Raw genomic sequence first — 20213 nt, forward strand, 5'->3', positions numbered from 1 at the left:
TTGTTTCTCCTTTTTTTGTTTCTTCTCGCCTACAAGGTAGCAGAAAGAGATTCTGTAGCAGTCATAGCTTCAGTCTACCCTTACTTGTATTTTATGCCAAGAAGAGCTACTGCCACATTTTTCTCATCTGCTAAGAGACTGCAATTTTCTCTATTTAAAAAAAAAAAATCAAAAATTGTAAAAAATTATTTGCCTCGTTATTTTATGATGCAGGAGGAGCAGATAAAGACTGAGATAGATTATCTTCACGATGCTGTTTCTGCTCGAATCCTGGGGCCCTGCTTCATAGTGTATTCTGTTCTAAGAAACGTGGTTGGCAATCATGTTCCACTGAAACAAGCACTCCAGTTTCACAGCTCTGGAAGGCTGGGGGTAGTTGGATTTTTTTCCTCTCAGGTGGAATTCACAGAATGGTTTGGGTTGGAAGGGACCTTAAAGCTCATCTAGTTCTACCCCCACATGTCATAGGCAGGGACACCTTCCACTAGACCAGGCTGCTCAAGGCCCCATCCAGCCAATTTTAGAATTGGAAAATTTCTGAAGGTGTCTGAGGAGACTGTGAAGCAGAAAAATAATTTCCTTATAAGCGGCAGTTCTAGCTTCTCTCAATAAACTGCCTTCTCCCTCTGAATTGTGCTTTGACTGATCTCAGAGGCAACATGAAAGTTTCTTACGCCTAAAGACCGAACCTGGAAAAGCAACAAGACAAACTTTAACTTACCTCGTTGCACAGAAGACAGTTTTCTGCAGAGTCCAGACTCTTCTGTTCCATGCCAGTATTGGTAACCTGCGGGTTTTCCCTTCTCTCTTCAACAACAGGATGTCAGGCAAAGGTGTCCTGTGAAGTCCACGAGTTTGGCTTGTCAAGTCCTACAACAGTGTGCTTGAGCTTGCATTTTTATTTTCATTTTGGTATTCAATTATGCATGCAGGGACTTGTTTCTTTCTGAGATTTAATTTTGCTTCTCTTGCTGCATTTAATAAAGTGATAGTTTCAGCCGGGTATGAGCTTGGACTTTGCTAACAGGGGGTTCAGGAACCAAGGTACTGCCAGGGAAAAGTAACACATAAAAGTCATGCTAGTTTCAGTGTCACACTGAGATGTGATAAACTTCACACATTGTGGAGTTTAGACTGACCTTAGCAAGTCCCTTCAATAAGATTCACCTCCTCGAAAGAGTTCTTTGGGCTAACAGTTAACGTATCTTCATGCCAAATTCCTTCACATAGGTCCTCATCCTAATAGTTGAAATTAAGAAAGTGAGTCGGTATCTAAAATTCAACTCACTGATCTACCTTGGTTTGTTTTGTTTTGCTTTGGCTATGGCACCTAGACTTTGTATCCCCTGGAAATGGAAGGGGTTTAGACTTTACAAGAGTGGAGAACAATGATTTTGAAAAGCTAGTCAGCACTGTTAGGAAAGGGAAGGTCAGACCACCGAAAACCATGTGGAAATAATCAAATCGTGGGATAGAGATGACCAGACAGCAATGGAAGCCAGTGTCGGAATGCACCTATTTCTGACTTATGTATTCCCAGTACAGCTGTAATAGTCTCAGAAAGAGATAATAAATTAATAAAGGTAGTATGTTAGATACAAAAATACAGACAGGGAGACCTTAGAACAGCCTTCCAATACCTAAAGTATCCAACATGAAATCTAGAGAAGGGTCTTTGACAAGGGCCTGTAGTGACAGGACAAGGGGGAACAGCTTTAACCTGACAGAAGGGAGATTTAGATGACATCTTAGGAAGAAGTCCTTCCCTGTGAGGGTGGTGAGGCCCTGGCACAGGTTGCCCAGAGAAGCTGTGGCTGCCCCATCCCTGGCAGTGTTCAAGGCCAGGTTGGACAGGGTTTGGAGGAACCTGGTCTACTGGAAGGTGTCCCTGCCTGTGGCAGGGGGTTGGAACTGGATAAGCTTGAATGGTTTATTACCCAAACCAGTCTTTGATTCTGTGACTATGAATATCTCTGATGAGGCCCCCTCAGTAATTTTATGACAGAACTGTAAGGATACAGAGAGTAAATCACCTTACCTGACAGAGTAAAAAGAGAAGAAAGATTCAGTGTGATGGGAAGTCACTCAATCTAGGTAATTATCCAGTTAGAAGGTAACAGACAGACTTGGGCAAGTGGTGAAAAAAATACATTCTTCACATTCTTCCAGCTCTTCCAAGAGGTTTTCTTGAGTGGTTGAGGGTAGAAAAGACCTGCCCAGTGCCCCTGTCAATGGCTCTGCGATGCGGTGAATGAAGAAGAAGCCCTCCCAGGTGTGTCCCCAGCTTTCCAACCATTCCCAGTTTAACCCAGTTTGCTTCTGCATCTAACATGGCTGTAAAAGTGCTGCTTATGACCAGACCCTTGGTGGAGTTTACAGAAAAACTTTTCTTCAGTTTACAAAGTAAAGCCACCAGCTTTAATTCTCCCTAAAAACCAAAACAATTGAGGAAGTGCACGATTCAGAGTGGCTTGGTGCAAATCTTTGCAAAGTCACAGACACAAAATCAAAATAATTAAAATTATACGTACATGTAAAACAAAAGAAATTCAAGTTAAAACCAGGACTGGATTTCTATTAACCCTAGAGATGACCCAAGAATATGTCAGGAAATAAATAAAGCATTCTAATTGCACCATAAAAGAGGTGCTGCTCACTGATCCAAATGGTTTGGGTAGCTACAGAAAGCAAATGGGTTAGAGCAGAAATGGAAAAAAAGAAAAGCATTTATAAGAGTGAACTGAAATGCTGCAAGGCTGGCATGGTCTACGAGGCTTGGCTGTTACCACAGAGATTCTGAAGCTCCATCACAATCTGTGGCCACCCTAGGGCAGATTCCATCAAATAATTTGGCCTGGTCACTCCAATTTATGAATAGGAGGGCAATTTATCCTAGAATTCATTTGAGGGAAGACTGCTTAAAACCACATCATCTTCCTGACCTCCACTGGACTGTGCACACTCTGAGGAGGAGGCAGCCAGCACAACTATATCTCTCTTCTTCAATATGTAAGCACAGACGGTGATCAAAACACTTCGCATTTCCACAAAGGCCAACAGTTAGGGTGCCTTAAGTGGCTGCAAGAAAAAAATCAGGCCCACTCAAGTATCTCTTTCAAGATTTGCAACCACAGGAGACAAGGCAATACCCTTGTTTACAAAGGTAGTGTGACTTGTGCTCGTCACTGGTATTTCTGATGCTTTGTTACCAAATAATAATCTGCTTTCTGTTTGCTACTAAGGCCAAATCCTGACAGGTTGGAAGTGTACTTTTGATGCAGCCAGTGGAACAGGAGATGTTTAATGCCCAATCCTGACAGGTTGGAGCTGTACTTTTGATGTAGCCAATGGAACAGGAGATGTTTAATGCCTGACAGAAGCAGGGCAAATTCTGCAGTTAACGCCATAGCATGCAAAAAGAACACCAAAACCAAACATCCTGAAGATTCACCCTAACCTTCTGTTTTCTTGTCAAGACAGATCTATTTACAGCCAGTACCACAGGGACTAGATTCAAGTGGCAGTGGTGTTATACCCCTATTTTTAATGGGATTTGACATTTAAGGCAGCATTTTGGTTCACCTCTAAGCCTGTAATTACATTTGCAAATCTGCTTAGCAAGACAGCAGCAGAGCAACCCAGGGAATTGCTAAAACAGATGGGTTCTGTTCCCACAGAAGCAGCATTTGAGTACCAAATGATGCTACAGAGTAGACAGTGCAGGTTGCAGGGCCTGACACTCGGAAACTGGAACCACTCATAATCTTCAAAACAAAAAGCAAGACTGCAAAGAACCTTCACTTCATCTTAAAGGCAACACTGCACTGAGTCAGACACCACTGGAGGTCAGGAGCACTTCATGAATACACTACCATAACAGGACTCCTTTCTACTACCTACCAGTTATCCGTGGTTTCACAAGTGCTAAAAGTACCAGGGCAGCCCAAGGATGAAATCATCTGGAATCACGATGGGCCAGTGCTGAGGAAGCACCTTTATGCCTCCCCAACAAGTGCAGGCTCTGCCCAGTGTCTCCTTCCCAAAGGAACCTATGTGGATTTCTCCTTTCATTGTAGCCCTCCAACAACATTTTGAAAGCAAACTGATGCCAAATGCCATGATGCTCAGGACTATATATGCCCACAAATTACACACTCACACATTCTTTATACCAAATTGACACCAGCACCCCCAGAGATGTCACTGGAACTAAATACAATAATATGAAGTACTCAGCTCAGCTGGGACTCCTTGAGTTCTCTTTGGGTCTGGGGCAAAAAAAGTTGGATCTGGATTTTTCATCCATGCCTATGGGAGGCAAAGTGAAGGATCTCCTCTCACAACCCACCTGAGCAGACCTTTCTGCAGGATGCAAATAGTTTCACCCGAGTTCAACTTCAAAGGAGAAAAACGCCAGCCTCAGCCATCCCTGCCGCCAGGAGCAAAGAGCACATTTTGCACAGAGCACTCTGCTGCAGGAACAAAGAGCAAACAAGTAGCACAAAGCTGGGAGAGATGGAGAAAACCAGAAAGGGGCTAATTTGTATCCTAACAAAGAAACAGAAGGAAACCTGAGGTTTTGAACTACTAGAGGGAGAAAGCTGACAGAAGAAAGTATAGAAAGTGCCCATTTGGGAGCAGCCTGGTCCCTTCATCAACAAGGGTCCCAGACAGGCAAGAAAAATAAATCTAGAGAGTACTAGCAAGTCCAGAGAGTACTCCTACAGAAACAGAAGATCCCTCAAGGCCATTTCAATGACATGAGCAAAGTTTGATTTTTTTCTTTTTTTTCCCTCCAGCAGGGATGACACAACACACTGAATATACATACAGTTCTCCTCTCCTCAGCAAGACTTCTAGCTGACTGATGTGCAGTTCAGCTCAGCAGGGTCCTGCCTACCTGCTGCCATGACTCCCTCTGGCCCATCAGGAATACTGGGCTCACTGGAGCACTGCCTGTGGCTAAAACTGGGCTGCAGAAGGAGGCATTTATCAGTACTATCCGACTCCTCAATCACAATTCCTGTATGCATCATGGAGGCCATTGCCAGGAGCTGAATATCCGAGTGAGCATTGGCAACAGTGTGGCGGCGGATGCTACCGCATTTCTCCAGGTAAGCCTCACCCTCCTGCTCTGTCAGCGGGGTCAGGGCCATCTCGCCAGGCTGCCGGCTTGTCATCAAGTGAGATGGATAATTCGGTGCACCAGTCTTGGGACGGGATCTGGAGTACCGTCTCTCTGGAAGAGAAAAAGGAAGCAGGAAGGGTCAGTAGGGCACAGACAAAGCATTGCTCCAACTCCTAGGCTGGCCTTCCCACCTCATTACTACCAGGTTATGTGCTAGTTAGGAGCTATATCTACTGCTAATGCTTGCTTTCTGGAACAGAGAGGGCTTGGTATGGAGCCACAGAATGTCTCACCTCATTACCACTGGGTACTCATTAGTTATGAACTATTAAGTTAGTTATAAATGATCTCCTGCTGTTATTGGTGAGGCCCTGGCACAGGTTGCCCAGAGAAGCTGTGGCTGTCCCATTCCTGGCAGTATTCAAAGCAAGGCTGGATGGGACTTGGAGCAACCTGGTCTAGTGAAAGGTGTCCCTGCCCATGGCAGGGGGTTGGATCTAGATAACCTTAAGATCCTTTCCAACCCAAACCTGTGATCCTGTGATTACTGTCAGAGGTTTGGGAAGGAGCCACCTCCCATCCTGTGGTATGGCAACAGTGCTGCTGCCCATAAGAGAAGTAATTCAACAACTACTAAGTGCAGCAAAGGGACTTCCTTTAGCATCCTGATGGTCATCTCTCTCACCCAGCGAGGTGAGGACCAACTAGGAGCTCTCATGTGCAGGTTTCCTAAAGCGGCACAAGTCCAAGAAACATTCTGTGAGGATGTAAGTTGCTATCACCTTCTCTAGAAAATTTCTCACAGGAGATGCCAATAGCTGGTATCAACATGATATTCCTGATGATTGCATTGAACTGGCTCTCCAGCTCCCTAGGAAAGGTGACTCTGCTAGTGTTATCCCACTGCATTTTTAAAAGATTATGCAAGAAAAAGAACATTTCATCTGCTTTAAAACATATTGGGTTGGGGGCTGAACACTGTCAAGACCTAACAGCACACAGCAACAGCCCACAACATCTAGGAGGCAAAGGCACGGAAGAGACAGGCAGGACTTTTGGAGCACAGGTTTAAAACTCAAACCTAAGATACAGTCCCCAGCCCTGTATCATTTCAATTCTGGCACTGACAGCTTTAAGAAAAGCACAGGTCTGAATATGTCCCTTGGCTCGCTGTAATTCAGGTTGAATCAGACAGCATTACTTTTCACCTTCTGTCTTCTATTGCCATGCAGCATGCTACGTGGCATTAAACACCTCATGTTTAACTATTCGCAAAGCAGCTGATAAATCTGTTCCCTACCTGTCTTCCTGTTTCTCACCAAATTCCTTGAAGTGCAGGCTCTCATTTCATAAAGCCATAGAATCATAGAATGGTTTGGGTTGGAAGGGACCTTAAAGCTCATTTAGTTCCAGCCCCGTGCCACGGGTAGGGACACCTTCTGCTAGACAGGTTGCTCAAAGCCCACCAAGACTGCAGAGCCTAAGAGACAGAGTAACAAAAATACACTTGTAACTGAAGGTTATAAAAGAGTTTTGGAAGCTTGCATCAGGAAGAAAAGCAGAAAACAAACTATATGTTGCTGCAGAGAGCCAAGTTACGACAGCACTTCACCCAACTGTTGCTAATAATACATTCATTCTAAATGGTTCATTTAATGCTTAAGAATGTGGGCAAACAATTATTGACTGGTTACAATACATATACTCTTTAGGCGTCACCTGCACCTCAAACCACAGCAAGTTGTAGTGTTGGACCTGACTCTTTTGAGGAAAAAAATCCAGAGATTATTTCTGTGCAACAAAATTAAAATCCCTCATGAGAAGCAGGTAAAAATTAGGATGAACTCTGAATATTCACCTATTGCTTTATTTTTCCCCATTTACTTTCTTGGCCACAACAGACAGTCTCTTAAGGGAGCTGTCATTCATAGTGTGACTAGAAATGTTATTTCTATTTTGATGTGTTATGGTCAGGAATATAAACTGGGAGGAATTTTTTAGGAATTTTTTTGCCAGCAAACTCGAATCAGTAGTGATGTTAGGTTTAACACATTAGGCTTAAAACACAGGGTGGTTGTTTTATCTTTTTCCCTATTCCCTCTACGAACCCCCTATGTGAGCTATTCGTGTCCCCTTTCATATCTTAGCCTGCTGCATTCCTCTCTCACTTTAAATCAAGTTTAAGATACTTAAAGCCTTATGTGCGTCCACAGCTGTGATCAAACATTGTACTTCCCAACACTCATTTGTCTTAAAGGCTCTCCAGTTCAGATGGCTGTTTGGCCTCCACAGCATCTCTTGAGAATCAAGCACCTCCAAAGCTCAATAATCCATTTCTAAAAAGCTAATTGAGGGAACCTACTGCGCTCCATCATCATTAGAGGCTGCCCAGTGAGAGAAGAAACTGGTTCTGAGAAAGTAAATAGGTGACAGAAGGAGGGACAGAGGAAGAGAATGAGGTTTGATTAGAAGTGGGACTTAATGAAAAGAACCAACCACCACAGAAGCACTTGGAAATACCAAGAATATTTGCAGAGAAGTGCTGCTCTGCTGTCAGTATTGTGTCATGCAAACAGAAGTTCATTCTTTCCTCTTGCTCGGCACAGGGTGGAGTGGGGGCAAAAGGCCACCTTGGAAATGCACACAAATAAATGACAGCTAAAACAGAAGTAAGTACAACTATATTAAGGCACACAAAGTTTACAAGGCCAATCCATGCAAAAATCTGCTTTTATCACTAATGACTTGTTCAGCTGGTGGAAATTCAGGATGGTTGGAAACTTCAGTACAGGTCAGAAGGCTACCTTCCAAACTATCCCAGCAGCATGCAGGTGTCCATAAACAGCAAAGCAATCAAATTAGTCAAACCTCAACTTTTTAGCCTAGATTTAAGCTCCTGATCAGGCCTACAAATCAATGCTGAGCTGTATGACCATGCTCATTTGCACAAAAGGTATTTAACTGCTTAGCAACCACAAGAAGAAACAAACTGAGCCACAGTTAGCCTGAAATGGTGCCATGAGTTTGTTAGAGGCACAGATCACCTGAGTCATGATAAGTCCTTTGAGTGCAAGACCATCTTTTCCCCTGTGCTGCTAAGGTGTACGAAAAGACAGGCTGTGTGCCTCCAGCTTGCTACAATCTGCATCTACACAAAGGCTAAAGCTTATACAAACAGAGGAAGACTAGAGCTTTCTTTACTTGTTCTATTTAAATCTTCTCAACTATCAAATCAGTACCACTACACCCATTTCCTAGCTAACCAATCCTTTCTGGCTGGCCATGTGTTTAAGCAGAGCTCATGGATCATGTGTGGAGGAGTTTTCCACAACAAGTATCCATTTCCTGAAGTGAAATGCCAGTTGTCTCACCTAGACCCATTTATCCACAGTTTATATACAAATTTTTTTTTTTTTTCCTTTTTTTTTTTTTAAACAGTTCGAGTTTCAAGGGCTTGGGTTGGAAGGAGCCTTAAAGCTCATCTAGTTCCAACACCATGCTACAGGCAGGAAGACCTTCCACTCAGCCCTGTTGAATTTCAGGGGATCTGTTACTGGTTCACCAAGTGGGCCAAGATGTTTTAGCCTTTGATTTCTGTTTCTCACGGAGCCATGCACTGTCAACTTTCTAGCACTGCCTCACACCCCAAAAAGGGCTTCTGTATGATACATATGACTTACCAAGCAAGCAGGTGCTACCAGAGAAGCCATGATCCTCACACAAACCCAAGTATGGTGATACTACTTGCTTGACGAGTTCTTCCAGCTGTAGGTAGCCCTCACTGGGTCCAGTAGGCTCATGGACACTCTGAAATTCAACCATTAAAAGCAACATTATTCTTACCTACTTCTGAGTCAGGTTTTTGAGTAAAGCCTAGCATCTGTCAAATATCTCTGCACTGGAATAATTCAACCATATCAGTAGACCACATGGAGAAGCACAGTTGATAAGCCCAAATGGAGCTTTTGGGTGCCATTCTGGTCAACCTCCATGTTCAAGTCATAGCTATAACCCCATAGACATCATATATCTAGCTGTCTTTTTTCTGACCAAGGGATAGGTAGGTACAAGGCACACTCATACCAAGGATTTGCTAGTTCTACCAGGAAACAGATCTTCATAAAAAAGCCTTAAAATATCTTTGGCAAAGCACTGCTCCTTTCCTAGGCAGGACTGCAAGAAAGGCACCTCTGTAGTTCAGCTTACAGCTGTGAAGATGGTAGATAACACAAACCAATTTAACAGTAATTTCAGAAACTGTACACGATCTTAACTTCCTGCTAAGCCTCAGTAAGCTTTTCTTTCCAGGACCCTCTTTGCCCTCAAGATTCTTTTATTAAAATATTTCAGGGAAATTAAGTTGACACTTTAGTATATTCTGCTATTGAAGTCTGGGTCACTGGGAACATCTGAATAGCAAAAACTCCCACAGAAATACCAGCTAAGCCACTTTGCAATTTTGATTGCACTTGAGGAAGTTTTATTCCCTGCCACTTTTTATAAGGTACACTGAAGAAGAACTAAAACTGGAAGAAACCCAAACAGCCACCTGGTTAACATGGTATTTTGCAGGACTGTCAGGCTGGGTTACATAAAAAGGTAAACTAGCTGGTATAGTCAACTGCGTTTGGCATGCTTGGAAAATATTCTCTTGAGGTCCGGATGAAAAAGTTAGTCCTCCCAGAAAGTCTGGGAGAGGCCTTTGGAAGATGTATAACATTTTGTGTGCTGCCAAAAGGTATTCCCCCTCTCATGGGAGGTGCTGCTTAGCATCCCAGCCAGCCAAGGCGCTCGTGTCAGTCAGTCGGCAGTCACGGCTCGTCCAAATTCCACAGTTCACTGTGACAGACCCTCACCCTGACATGGTAAAGCTGAGAAACGAGGAGAACCAGGGCACAAAGAGGACTTCAGAGAAGCTCGGAGATTAAAATACATGTGGGAAAAAAAAAAACAAAACAAAAAAAAAGAAAAACAACAAAAAGAAAACAAACCTATTTCTGTTCCTGGCTGGAGAGGAGGAACACCAGTCAGCAAAACCCAGCCCTTTCATGAAAACTTCCTTACCTGTTCCCAGGGAAACTCAGGAAATTCAAATTCAGCTTTTATTTCTACACTTAGCACTCCCAAATTAGCACACATTGCTTCCCCTTCATCACACTGTCTTCCCTCCTCACTCTCCTTTCCAGTTCAATGAGATTGAGAGAACCAGGTAGAGTCAGACAAAGAACAGAGGCTCCCCACCTGCAGAATTAACAGCATCTGGACAATGGAAGCTGGAAGTTTTGTCTGGACCAGAGGAAGAATTTCTTCCAATTTTACTTTTAGCAAGACCAAGTCTCTGAAGCCAAGAAGAGCAATCTGACGGATCGTCAACTCCTGACCCTAAAAAACACAGAAGGCAAAGTCCAAGAATTGGTGAAGGGATGTGTAAGCATCACATCAACACATGTATGCACACAGAGAGAAAGGGTCTATCCTGCCCTTGCTGCTGTGGCAAAGCACCCCCAGATGATAAGGTTGAGGATTCATAGTACTCTTTGATCACTTCCCTCTCAGTCTCCGCCCCACACAAACTCCAAAAAGAGTAACACCTCACCTGAGATGTCACTAGGTTTGGAGTGAAGCCAAAATGGGTCTGTATTTCACCAAAAGACTACATATTCATGAAACTCAACTGCCACCCAATTTGTTCACAAACATCCAAAGGCCAGACGGATGCAGCTCCTGCTTTTGAGCTGAGAAACCAGAGAAGGTCTGGCTGCGAAAGAGGTTGGTACAGAGTATTCCTTAACTAAGCCTACATCTGGCCTGTGCTGGATCCTTTTTCTGGTCAAGGTTGTCCTGGGTTCAGCAGTGGCAGTCATTTTTCTCCTTCTTAGTAGCTGATGCAGTGCTGTGGTTTTGACTTTCAGCCTGGGAACAGAGCTGATAACAATGATGCTTTTAGTTGTTGCTCAGTAATGTTTACTCTGACCAAGGACTTTGTGAGTCTCATGTTCTGCCAGGGAGGAGGGGAAGCTGGGAGGAAGCAGAGACAGAACACCTGACCCAAACTGACCAAAGAGGTATTCCATACCACAGCACATCATGCCCAGGATGTAGAACTGGGGGCAGTTACCCAGAAGGGCTAGATCATTGCTTGGTCAGGCTGGGTATCAGTCGGTGGGTGGTGAGCGGTTGTATTCTCTTCTTTTGTTATTTCCCTTATCATTATTATTATTGGTGGTAGCAGCAGTGATTTGTATTATACCTTAGTTACTGGACTGTTCTTATCTCAACCTGTGGGAGTTACACTCTTTTGATTCTCCTCCCCATCCCTCCGGGAGCAGGGGGGATGGAGGGGGGGAAGAGGGGGAGTGAGACAGAGACTGCGTGGTCTGATTTACGGCTGGGCTTAAACCACGACTACACTTTATACCTTGCTGATACGACAAAAATCCACAAGTCAGTCCATTACAGGTTTTGGGATTTAGGCTACAGCAAAGCTAGCAAGACTGCTTGTACCAAACATCATTTTAAAGAGCAACAGCTTTGATCATATTAAGGAGCAACAGGGTGCTCTATATCCTCCTGGTTACTCTTCTACATCAACAACACAAGTGAGCAGGCTTAACAGATGAAGATTATGTAATATTTCTCAGCATATTTAAACGCATTTGGACTCCATTATGCATTCTGGTGTTACTGCCTTTCCCTCTGCTATGCTTAACATCCACACGGCTTTCTCTTGCCCCACTGCAGGTTAATGGCAAAACTTTTCCTTCCAGCCCTGCCCAGCAATTTCTAGCCTTAAGAATTTCTCTTGTTCTTCCCAGTATATTAATCTCTTCCCCATGGTCTGTTTGGGAATTAATTTATGGTCTCCATAACACACTCAACATGGCAAATATTTAGCTGGAAGGAATTAAAAGCAGTTAATCGTTAACTTATAATGGGTTTAATGTCATAATTAACAGCATTAATATGTAAATACATATTAAATCCAATAGTCTGGAGGGCAGCTCTGCCATAATAAAAGCACTTTGCTGTTTTAAACCATCACTGTATTTAGAAACACAGAGGTGTAGAAAAGACTGGTACATATCTCTGAACTATATCTCAACAGCTGCACACTTTTTATTTATATCACGCAGTTTAGTCCTATTAACTTCAAACCCCATTTCAAAATGCAAACATCTCATCATGCCAAACAAAACAAAATTTGCTATTCTTTTTCCACACCAAGTAGTTACATCAACAGCTGCAACTATATGAAAGCCAGTGACCTGTTTACATAGTTTTCCTCTGTACAGCAATTTAACCAACTTGGCTGGCTTAAAGGTCATAGTTCTGAAACAGCTATGAGCCTCGGGTTTAAATTTAGCTGAAATAGGAAGTTACTTCTAGTTACTACCTTCAGTATCATACGCTCACACATTCAGCTGACTTTCATTCTGAATGGGCAGTCCCTGAAACCACAGAAGGGCACAACCAAATAATCACATTGACATTTGCAGCAAAGAACAGGGAACCAACCACAAACTGACTTTCCCATCTTCCAGAGCAGCACATAAAGGAACTGCGGCTTGGTGAAAAAGATTTACTAGATGAGCTCTCTTCGCATGTGGTGACACAATGCGTAAATAGGAACATACAGTACCCTTTTCATAGGAAGAGCCCGATCTTGTTATTAGGGCACTGGCCTGGGATAAGAGCAATTTCTCATTCCTTGCTTCACCAGCAACTCTCTCTGTCGCAGCCTAGGAGAGCTCACCCAAATTCTTATTGTAGCATCACAGAATGGTTTGGGTTGGAAGGGACTATAAAGCTCTTCTAGTTCCAACCCCCTGCCAAGGACAGGGACAGCTTCCACTAGATCAGGTTGCTCAAAGCCCCATCCAACCTGGCTGTATTCTTGGATGTATTTAGGTGGTTTAAATCCATACATTTATGTAGGCTACAGAGCTTTAAATATACTGTCTGTCACATTGCAGTTCCTCATCTGTTAAATGGCAATACTTCCCTAACTTCACAGCTTCTGTGAAATAATTCTGAGTGACTCAGATATTGGGACATGACAAATATAGTAAAAAAGCTATGCTTTCAAAGAACTTCAACATCCCATAGTAAATCTTTCACCATCTAGTTACTATCAAAACCTGCACCCACTGTGCAGTAACTTTTGTTCAGTTTCTCATTAGAGACACTTAATAGGAGTGGAATAAATTTTTCTGGTAAGTGGCAGAATTATTAGCATCAGTGGGTATGACAGACAAGGGAGGATATTATAATTGTGCAGTTTTACCTGCCAAACACCTACCTTTAAGCGTCTGCAGCAAGGAAAGAATAAAAATAAACACAGCAGAAAGGTTAGTATCTGTTTTTGCAGAAGTCCTTTCTCTTTTAGGAAATGCCAGCCTTAACAGGACTAGAGCAAAAGGACAAGCTTTGAGCTTTACCTGCTGCCTTTCAAACAATATAAGAGAAAATAATTTTAAAGTGCTCTGGAAAGCAGTGTCTTGCAAAAGAGTCAGAAGTCAAGAGGAGGAGGCTAGTGTTTCCAAGAACATCAGTCTCCTCATGAGGTATGGTTTTCTTTTCCTCTCATGGAAAAAAAGATTAAAATAGGCCGGGGAGGTAGCTGCACTGCTTGTATGGAAACCCTGACTAAAACTACCTTTAAAAATGATAGAGCTCAACACTTCTGACAGGATACTCAGCTTTCAAAATGTCCAGTAAACAGGTTTTACATGAAGGTGTTCATTCATCCTCTACCCATAGATTTACTTGTCCCCTTATTAAAGCTTAAAAAATCCCAATAGAGGATTTTCCAAAGGCACAACTGGGACATAAGCCCTCCAAAAGTAGTTAGGGTGAGTTAGACACATTTGTCCCTGATCTAGTCTTCAGACTTGTCCCTCTGGAGACAAGTTGTTAGTATTACCATTTGCACCAACAGTCCCAGCAATTTAAAAGCAGAAGAAATAGAAATACGAATGGCACAGAGCTTCAGCCTAGATAATGTATCATCCAATAGTTTCAGCATTAAAGCTTAGCTAAGCACAGAGAGAGGGTAGACAAATAGGAATAAATTCAGCCCAAACTGTGCTTGCCCAGTAGATTTCAGCAGTTCTTCTTACACAGTTAATGCTACTCTACTTCCTCCCAGATACAGTTTAAAGGTTTTTGAGACCTGTTTAGCCAGTGGCCAAAAAGTGCTGCTGAAACAGAAGTTTCTATGTGCTGATAGCAGATATTGTTACTACATTGCCCCACCTGAATGAAGGCTGAGTTATAATTAAGGTTACCTGGACTGGGTAGAATATTGCCTGGAGTGTAGGAAGAGTCTCTGTAAAATAGTGATCCCAGATTTCAGACAGGACATCAATGCGATCCTCACCTACGAAAACAGATTTGGACCAAGAGCTTTAGCAAAAGGAGCACCAAAATCAAGTTGAATTTTCCCACTACTCTCTAACCCCCCAAATAAGAGATACAAACCCACCCTTCACAGTTTCCATCCAAAACTGGACATCACTCAGCTGAGCTTCACCTTAACAGGCAGAGACACAAGACTATGACCATAAATTGCTTTGTCCCTTACTGCAAAGAAGACAGCTCTATGTGAAACATGAGACGAATTCCAACAACAAAGTGAAACCTCTCTTTAACCAGGGGCTTTAACTCCACAACAAAGGATTGCAAATCTCACAGCTCACAGTTAGCATGCTCAACTAGCATGGGAGCACAGCCATGTGTTAGCAGCTGAATCCGACAACCAGCAGGTAAATCACAGAATCACAGAATGGTTTGGGTTGGAAGGGACATTAAAGCTCATCCAGTTCCAACCCCCTGCCAAAGGCAGGGACACCTTCTACTAGACGAGGTTGCTCCAAGTCCAGTCCAACCTGGCCTTGAACACTGACAGGGATGTAGCAGCCACAGCGTCTCTGGGCAACCTGTGCCAGAGCCTCAGCACCCTCACAGGGAAGAATTTCTGCCCAAGACTCAGTCTCCCCTCTTTCAGGTTAAAGTCATTCCCCCTTGTCCTGTCACTACAGGGCCTTGCCAAAGTCCCTCTCCAAGTATCTTGTCAGCCCCTTTAGGCACTGGAAGCTGCTCTACGATTCTCTCTGGAGCCTTCTCTTCTCCAGGCTGAACAAGCCCAGCTCTCTCAGCCTGTATCCAGAGCAGAGCTGCTCCAGTCCTCGAAGCATCTTCATGGCCTCCTCTGGACTTGCTCCAACAGCTCCTCGTCCTTTTTGTGTTGACAGCCCCAGAGCTGGTCACAGCACTGCGGGGGGGGGGGGGGGGGTCTCACCAGAGCAGAGCAGAGTGTGAGAATCCCCTCCCTTGACCTGCTGCTCACTCTGCTGGTGATGCAGCCAAGGACATGGGAGGTTTCCAGGCTGCGAGTACACACGGCTGGGTCATGGGGAGCTTCTCATCACCCAGAACCCCCAAGTCCTTCTCCTCAGGGTTGCTCTCAATCCAGTCTCACCCAACCTGCAGTTATGCTTGGGACTGCCCCTACACAAGTGCAGGACCTTGCACTTGGCCTTGTTGAACTCCATCCTGTCCAGGTCCCTCTGGATCCCATTCCTTCCCTCCAGTGTTGTCAACCACATCACACAGCCTGATGTCAACAGCAAACTTGCTGCAGGTGCACTCAATCCCACTGTCCATGTCATTGACAAAGATGTTGAATAGTGCCAGTCCCTACAGCAACCCCTGAGGAACACCACTCAACAACGGTCACCATTTGGACATCAAGTTATTGACAGCAACTCTTCGAGTGTGACCATCCAGCCAATTCCATATCCACCAACTGGTCCATCTGTCAAAACCATGCCTCTCCAGTTTAGAAACAAAGATGTTGTGCAGGACACTGTCAAATGCCTTGCACAAGTCTGGGTAGGTGACATCAGGTCCTCTTCCCTTACCCACCAATGCCATAACCCCATTGTAAGAAGGCCACCAAATTTGTCAGGCACAATTGTAATGTCCAACATCAACTGTTCTGCAGCAAACTGAGTCAGGGAGACCACTCACAATGCCTGAGACCCTGCTCCCAAGCACATACATCGTAGTCAGGAGCTTGATGACCCACAAAGCCACTGCTCTCCTCTCAAATATGGCACTTGGGAAAGTTCCAGAACTAAATCCACTTGTGGTCACCCCTCCTATGACTCCAAGAAGAACAAATATCCCCAAATATAAGTGGGTATTTAAAATTAAGGCAGACTAAGTTATGCAACTCCTGATTCCCATATCATGACTACAACTGTGGTCAAAAGCCTATTATTAACAAAAAATGCTTTACTGAACATAATGGTTTGGATAGACTTAAATTATGCGCATAGGCTTGACTTGCAGACCTGTGTGTTCCTCAGCATTTGGGCCCAAAACTTTTAAGTTTCTTAGGAGATCTTTCCCATCCCCAAAAAGGCCAAAGATTTGCCATGTTTTTCAAGTTTTGGATATATTCCTCAGAAATGTCAGGTGCAAACACAGACCCAGGTTTAACAATACAAGATTCCGACAAAGAATTTTCCAGGATACCTTCTATAGAGCCTCAGCTGGAGCTCACAGCAGTCAAGACTCAAGGAACAGTAATGGAAGGCAGCTGCTCAAGACATCTTTGAAGGCTCAGCTTCAACATGACTAAAGGCCCTACATGAGAACTGGAACAAAGTACAATTGCAGCTCAAAGGAGCCTTATCACTGTGTACTAAAGTGCTTTCGCCATCTGAAAACTTCTACATGGGCTTGCACTGTGCTTGTCCATGGGTTGCACTGCTTAGGACAAGGACAGAGAGCAGAAAGCCAGCAGGACCATATCCTGTAGAAATTTCTTTCTGAGCAGAGAGCCCAACAACCACCACAGGAGGGTTCAGAGGAAAGCCTCACGGTGTCAGGTATGATGCCAGCCTTAAAACTGCAACTGCAGGCGAATGAGCACCTACTCAACACCCCCATAACAGCTACCCAGAAACTGCCAACAAAAAGTCATCAGGAAACAAACTAATAGAATGTTTCATTCCCTCCTTTGCCTCCTCCCCGCAGCTGCAACACTTTGGTGTGCGGAGCCAGAAAGAAATGTCATAGATCACTTTTCCTTCTGCAGGAGAAGGGGAAATGGTTTGTTTCTTCAAGAAATCTTAAATCCTACAGGCATTGAAAGAGATTCTGACAGGCTGTATAAAGAAAAATCATGTTAAAGTAAGGCTCTGATTTGAAAAACAGACACAGTAAAACGTTGTTATGCCCTGCAGCAGGAACATTATTCTGTCTCTGATTTCTGGGACAGTAGGAATTTTCCAGGAAAACAGAGCTAACCAAGAGGCATGCACAGGAAGTTCTTGTTGCTGTGACCACAAGAGCTGCATCAAACCTACACATTATGAAAGAAAGGTGACCATGAGTCATCTCCTTAAGGTAAAATGCATGAGTCTGCCTTTTTACCTCCATTACAGGACCACTGCTGAAAAAGCAGGCACCAAGCAGGAGTGGCTGCACAGCTCCTTCAGGATCTGCATCCTACAGCCTGCTGGCTGAGTGGAGCGGTCAGTTGGTGAAGAACGGTGCAGAGGAATCTGGCACCAATAGTGACACAAGACCATAAGTCTGTAAGTGCCTATTGGCATTTAATGACCCAGATACAGCAGGTTGGTGATTAGCAAGGGATCTTCCCTACAGGCTATGAAAATGGGTCAAATCAACCAGCAGCATAGTTTTGAATAAAGACACATATTTGAGACAGCTTGCTGTGCTTGAGCAAACTGTTAATAAATGTAACTAATCCCACATGCATCCAACAAGGAGTCACCACACCACACTAGCCTCATCCAGAGGCTCTGCAAGCATCTGTAGCCCAGTGGTTTGAACAGAACTCCATGTGCGATCAACTTCTTTCCAGAAGGATTTAATTCCCTGAGTGACTGTTTTTTCCATAAATTTACACAAAACCTGTCAGCTCAGCTCTCAAAAGCATGAGACAACAACCAAAATTATACTTCCATCAACCTGCAAATCACATTGAGAAATAAAAGGCAGAACTACTCTGAGCAGTTCTGCAACAGGACCCATGTCCAGTCCAGAACTGCTCTGAGCAGGTTCAGCTGCCACAGAAGCTGACATTCCTGCTCTCATAACAGAGAGGTAGCTGGTGGAAGCATTGCTGCTACATGGCTATTCAAACAGCACACCACCCCTTAAGCCTCACGAGGGCTGCAGCGCAACCTGCTCCTGACAAGGTTGTGTGACACCCCAAGACAGTACCAGAAAGGGCTGTATGCTTTTCAGACATGAAAATCATCTCATCTGACCAAACATCAAAACACAACTCTCTTCCAAAACAGGATTCTTACTATACTTGCCTTCGCACAGCTTAACCTTCTCCTCTACGAACAGCAAGCCTTTCACAAGGAGCTGGTTCTGCCAAGAGAGAAGAGAGATACTCATTTGCCTTTTCTGAGATTTAAAGTAAACATGAATTTTTATTTTTTTTTAATGTTAGCCCCTTTGCATGCAGTTATCAAAAGATGAGTCATCTCACAGGATCATATAACCACAGAACAGTTTGGATTGCAAAGACCATCTGTTTCCAACCCCCTGCCACAAGTAGGGACTCCTTCCACTAGACCAGGTTGCTTCAAGCCCCGTCCAACCTGTCCTTGAACACCACCAGAGATGGGGCAGCCACAGCTTCTCTGGTCAACCTGTGCCAGTGCCTCACCACCCTCACAGGGAAGAACTTCTTCCCAGTATCTCATCTCAATCTCCCCTCTGCCAGTTTAAAGCCATTCCCCCTTGTCCTGTCACTACAGGCCCTTGTCAAAAGTCCCTCTTCAGATTTCTTGTTGGCCCCTTTAGGCACTGGAAGCTCCCTGGAGCCTTCTGTTCTCCGGACCAAGCCCAGATCTCTCAGTCTGTCTCCAGAGCAGAGGTGCTCCAGCCCTCAGAGCATCTTCACAGCCTCCTCTGGACTTCCTTGAGCAGGTCCATGTCTTGTAGTACTTTCTTTATTGTAGTACTTTTTATATCATAGTACTTTCTGCCAGTCCTACCACCAGACCTGGACTTACTGCAAGTGCTGCAAACTCATTAACCCCTCTTGTTCAGCCAGGCATGAGAACAGAACAGACACAGCAGACAGTTAAACCACTTGCCAGAAGTGGGAAGAAAGGAAGGATCTGTCCTGGGTCACAGGAGACCCAAGAAAATAAAATGGTTTTTATCATGAGTGCACCTACATAAGCTATACCTCAGCCATATGACTGAGGTGATCAAAGGGCCAGACTCTGCCATATATGCCTGTTTACAGTTGAGGACATCTAAATATCTGATAAGCTTTCTGTCCCCATTCCCCCAAACATAAGAAAGGTGCAACACCAATACCTACCTTTTGTTCTCCCAAAGCACTAGGTGTATCAGGCATTCTGAAAAGTTTTAAGAATCCCTAAGAAAGGAGCTGCTATCACCATGTAACACGCTATTATTGCATCCTAAAAGTCCAGTCATACCACAGAAATCATACTGATAGAGAATAAAGCCCTCTGTCCCTCTGAAAAGGATCCAATATCAGGGTAGCACAAAATGAAGGGAATAAGAAGAAGGAAACACTGCTCCGTGACATTCTCTGCTTCTACTTGTACTTCACTTTCCAGAACAAAAGAAAAACTTGCCATTAGAGAGTCCTACTTGTTAGCATCAGACTTCACTGAAATGTGTAGAAAAGGAAGGGCCTTTCCTGAAACAGTATCTAAACAGGCTCTAGAAGGCTTTTGCAAGTAGGTTGAGGCTGATAGACTAGAGAGACCACCATATATCCTATCAGTAAGGAAACATCTCTGGATAAGTTCTCCACCAGGAGAGTGTATCTTCAAAAATTTGTCAGATAGGAAAATGCTGAAATTAATAAATTCAAGAAACTTCTTTTGCTTTGGAATCTGACCTCATGCAAGGTGAGCTCTGAGACCCTTTGGGCCTGGGTGCCACTTCAATACCAGAGAGAAATCATTCCATTGGCATCTTTGTCAATATTTCACCAAAAAGAGCCTGGAAGAAAGAACAAGCCATGCAAATCACCAGCTGCTTCCCATGC

General features: G+C 43.9%; 1 protein-coding gene across 1 annotated transcript in view; it reads right to left on the reverse strand.

Moving 5' to 3' along the window:
• Window positions 1-4709: 4709 nt before the first annotated feature.
• Window positions 4710-20213, reverse strand: part of PRR5L (proline rich 5 like) — a 41292-nt gene continuing 25788 nt past the window's right edge. The window contains exons 5-9 of the mRNA XM_061462874.1: window positions 18487-18544; window positions 14416-14507; window positions 10370-10510; window positions 8809-8935; window positions 4710-5239 (exon numbers count right to left, since the gene is read on the reverse strand). Of these exons, the coding sequence (XP_061318858.1) occupies window positions 4857-5239; window positions 8809-8935; window positions 10370-10510; window positions 14416-14507; window positions 18487-18544 (801 nt within the window). The 3' untranslated portion in view covers window positions 4710-4856. The remainder of the gene's footprint in view (window positions 5240-8808; window positions 8936-10369; window positions 10511-14415; window positions 14508-18486; window positions 18545-20213) is intronic.

Source organism: Pezoporus flaviventris, unplaced genomic scaffold (genome assembly GCF_033815535.1).
Source record: "Pezoporus flaviventris isolate CSIRO_AGI_PZ_B2104156 unplaced genomic scaffold, CSIRO_AGI_Pfla_v1 ptg000036l, whole genome shotgun sequence".
Taxonomy (NCBI): Eukaryota; Metazoa; Chordata; class Aves; order Psittaciformes; family Psittacidae; genus Pezoporus; species Pezoporus flaviventris.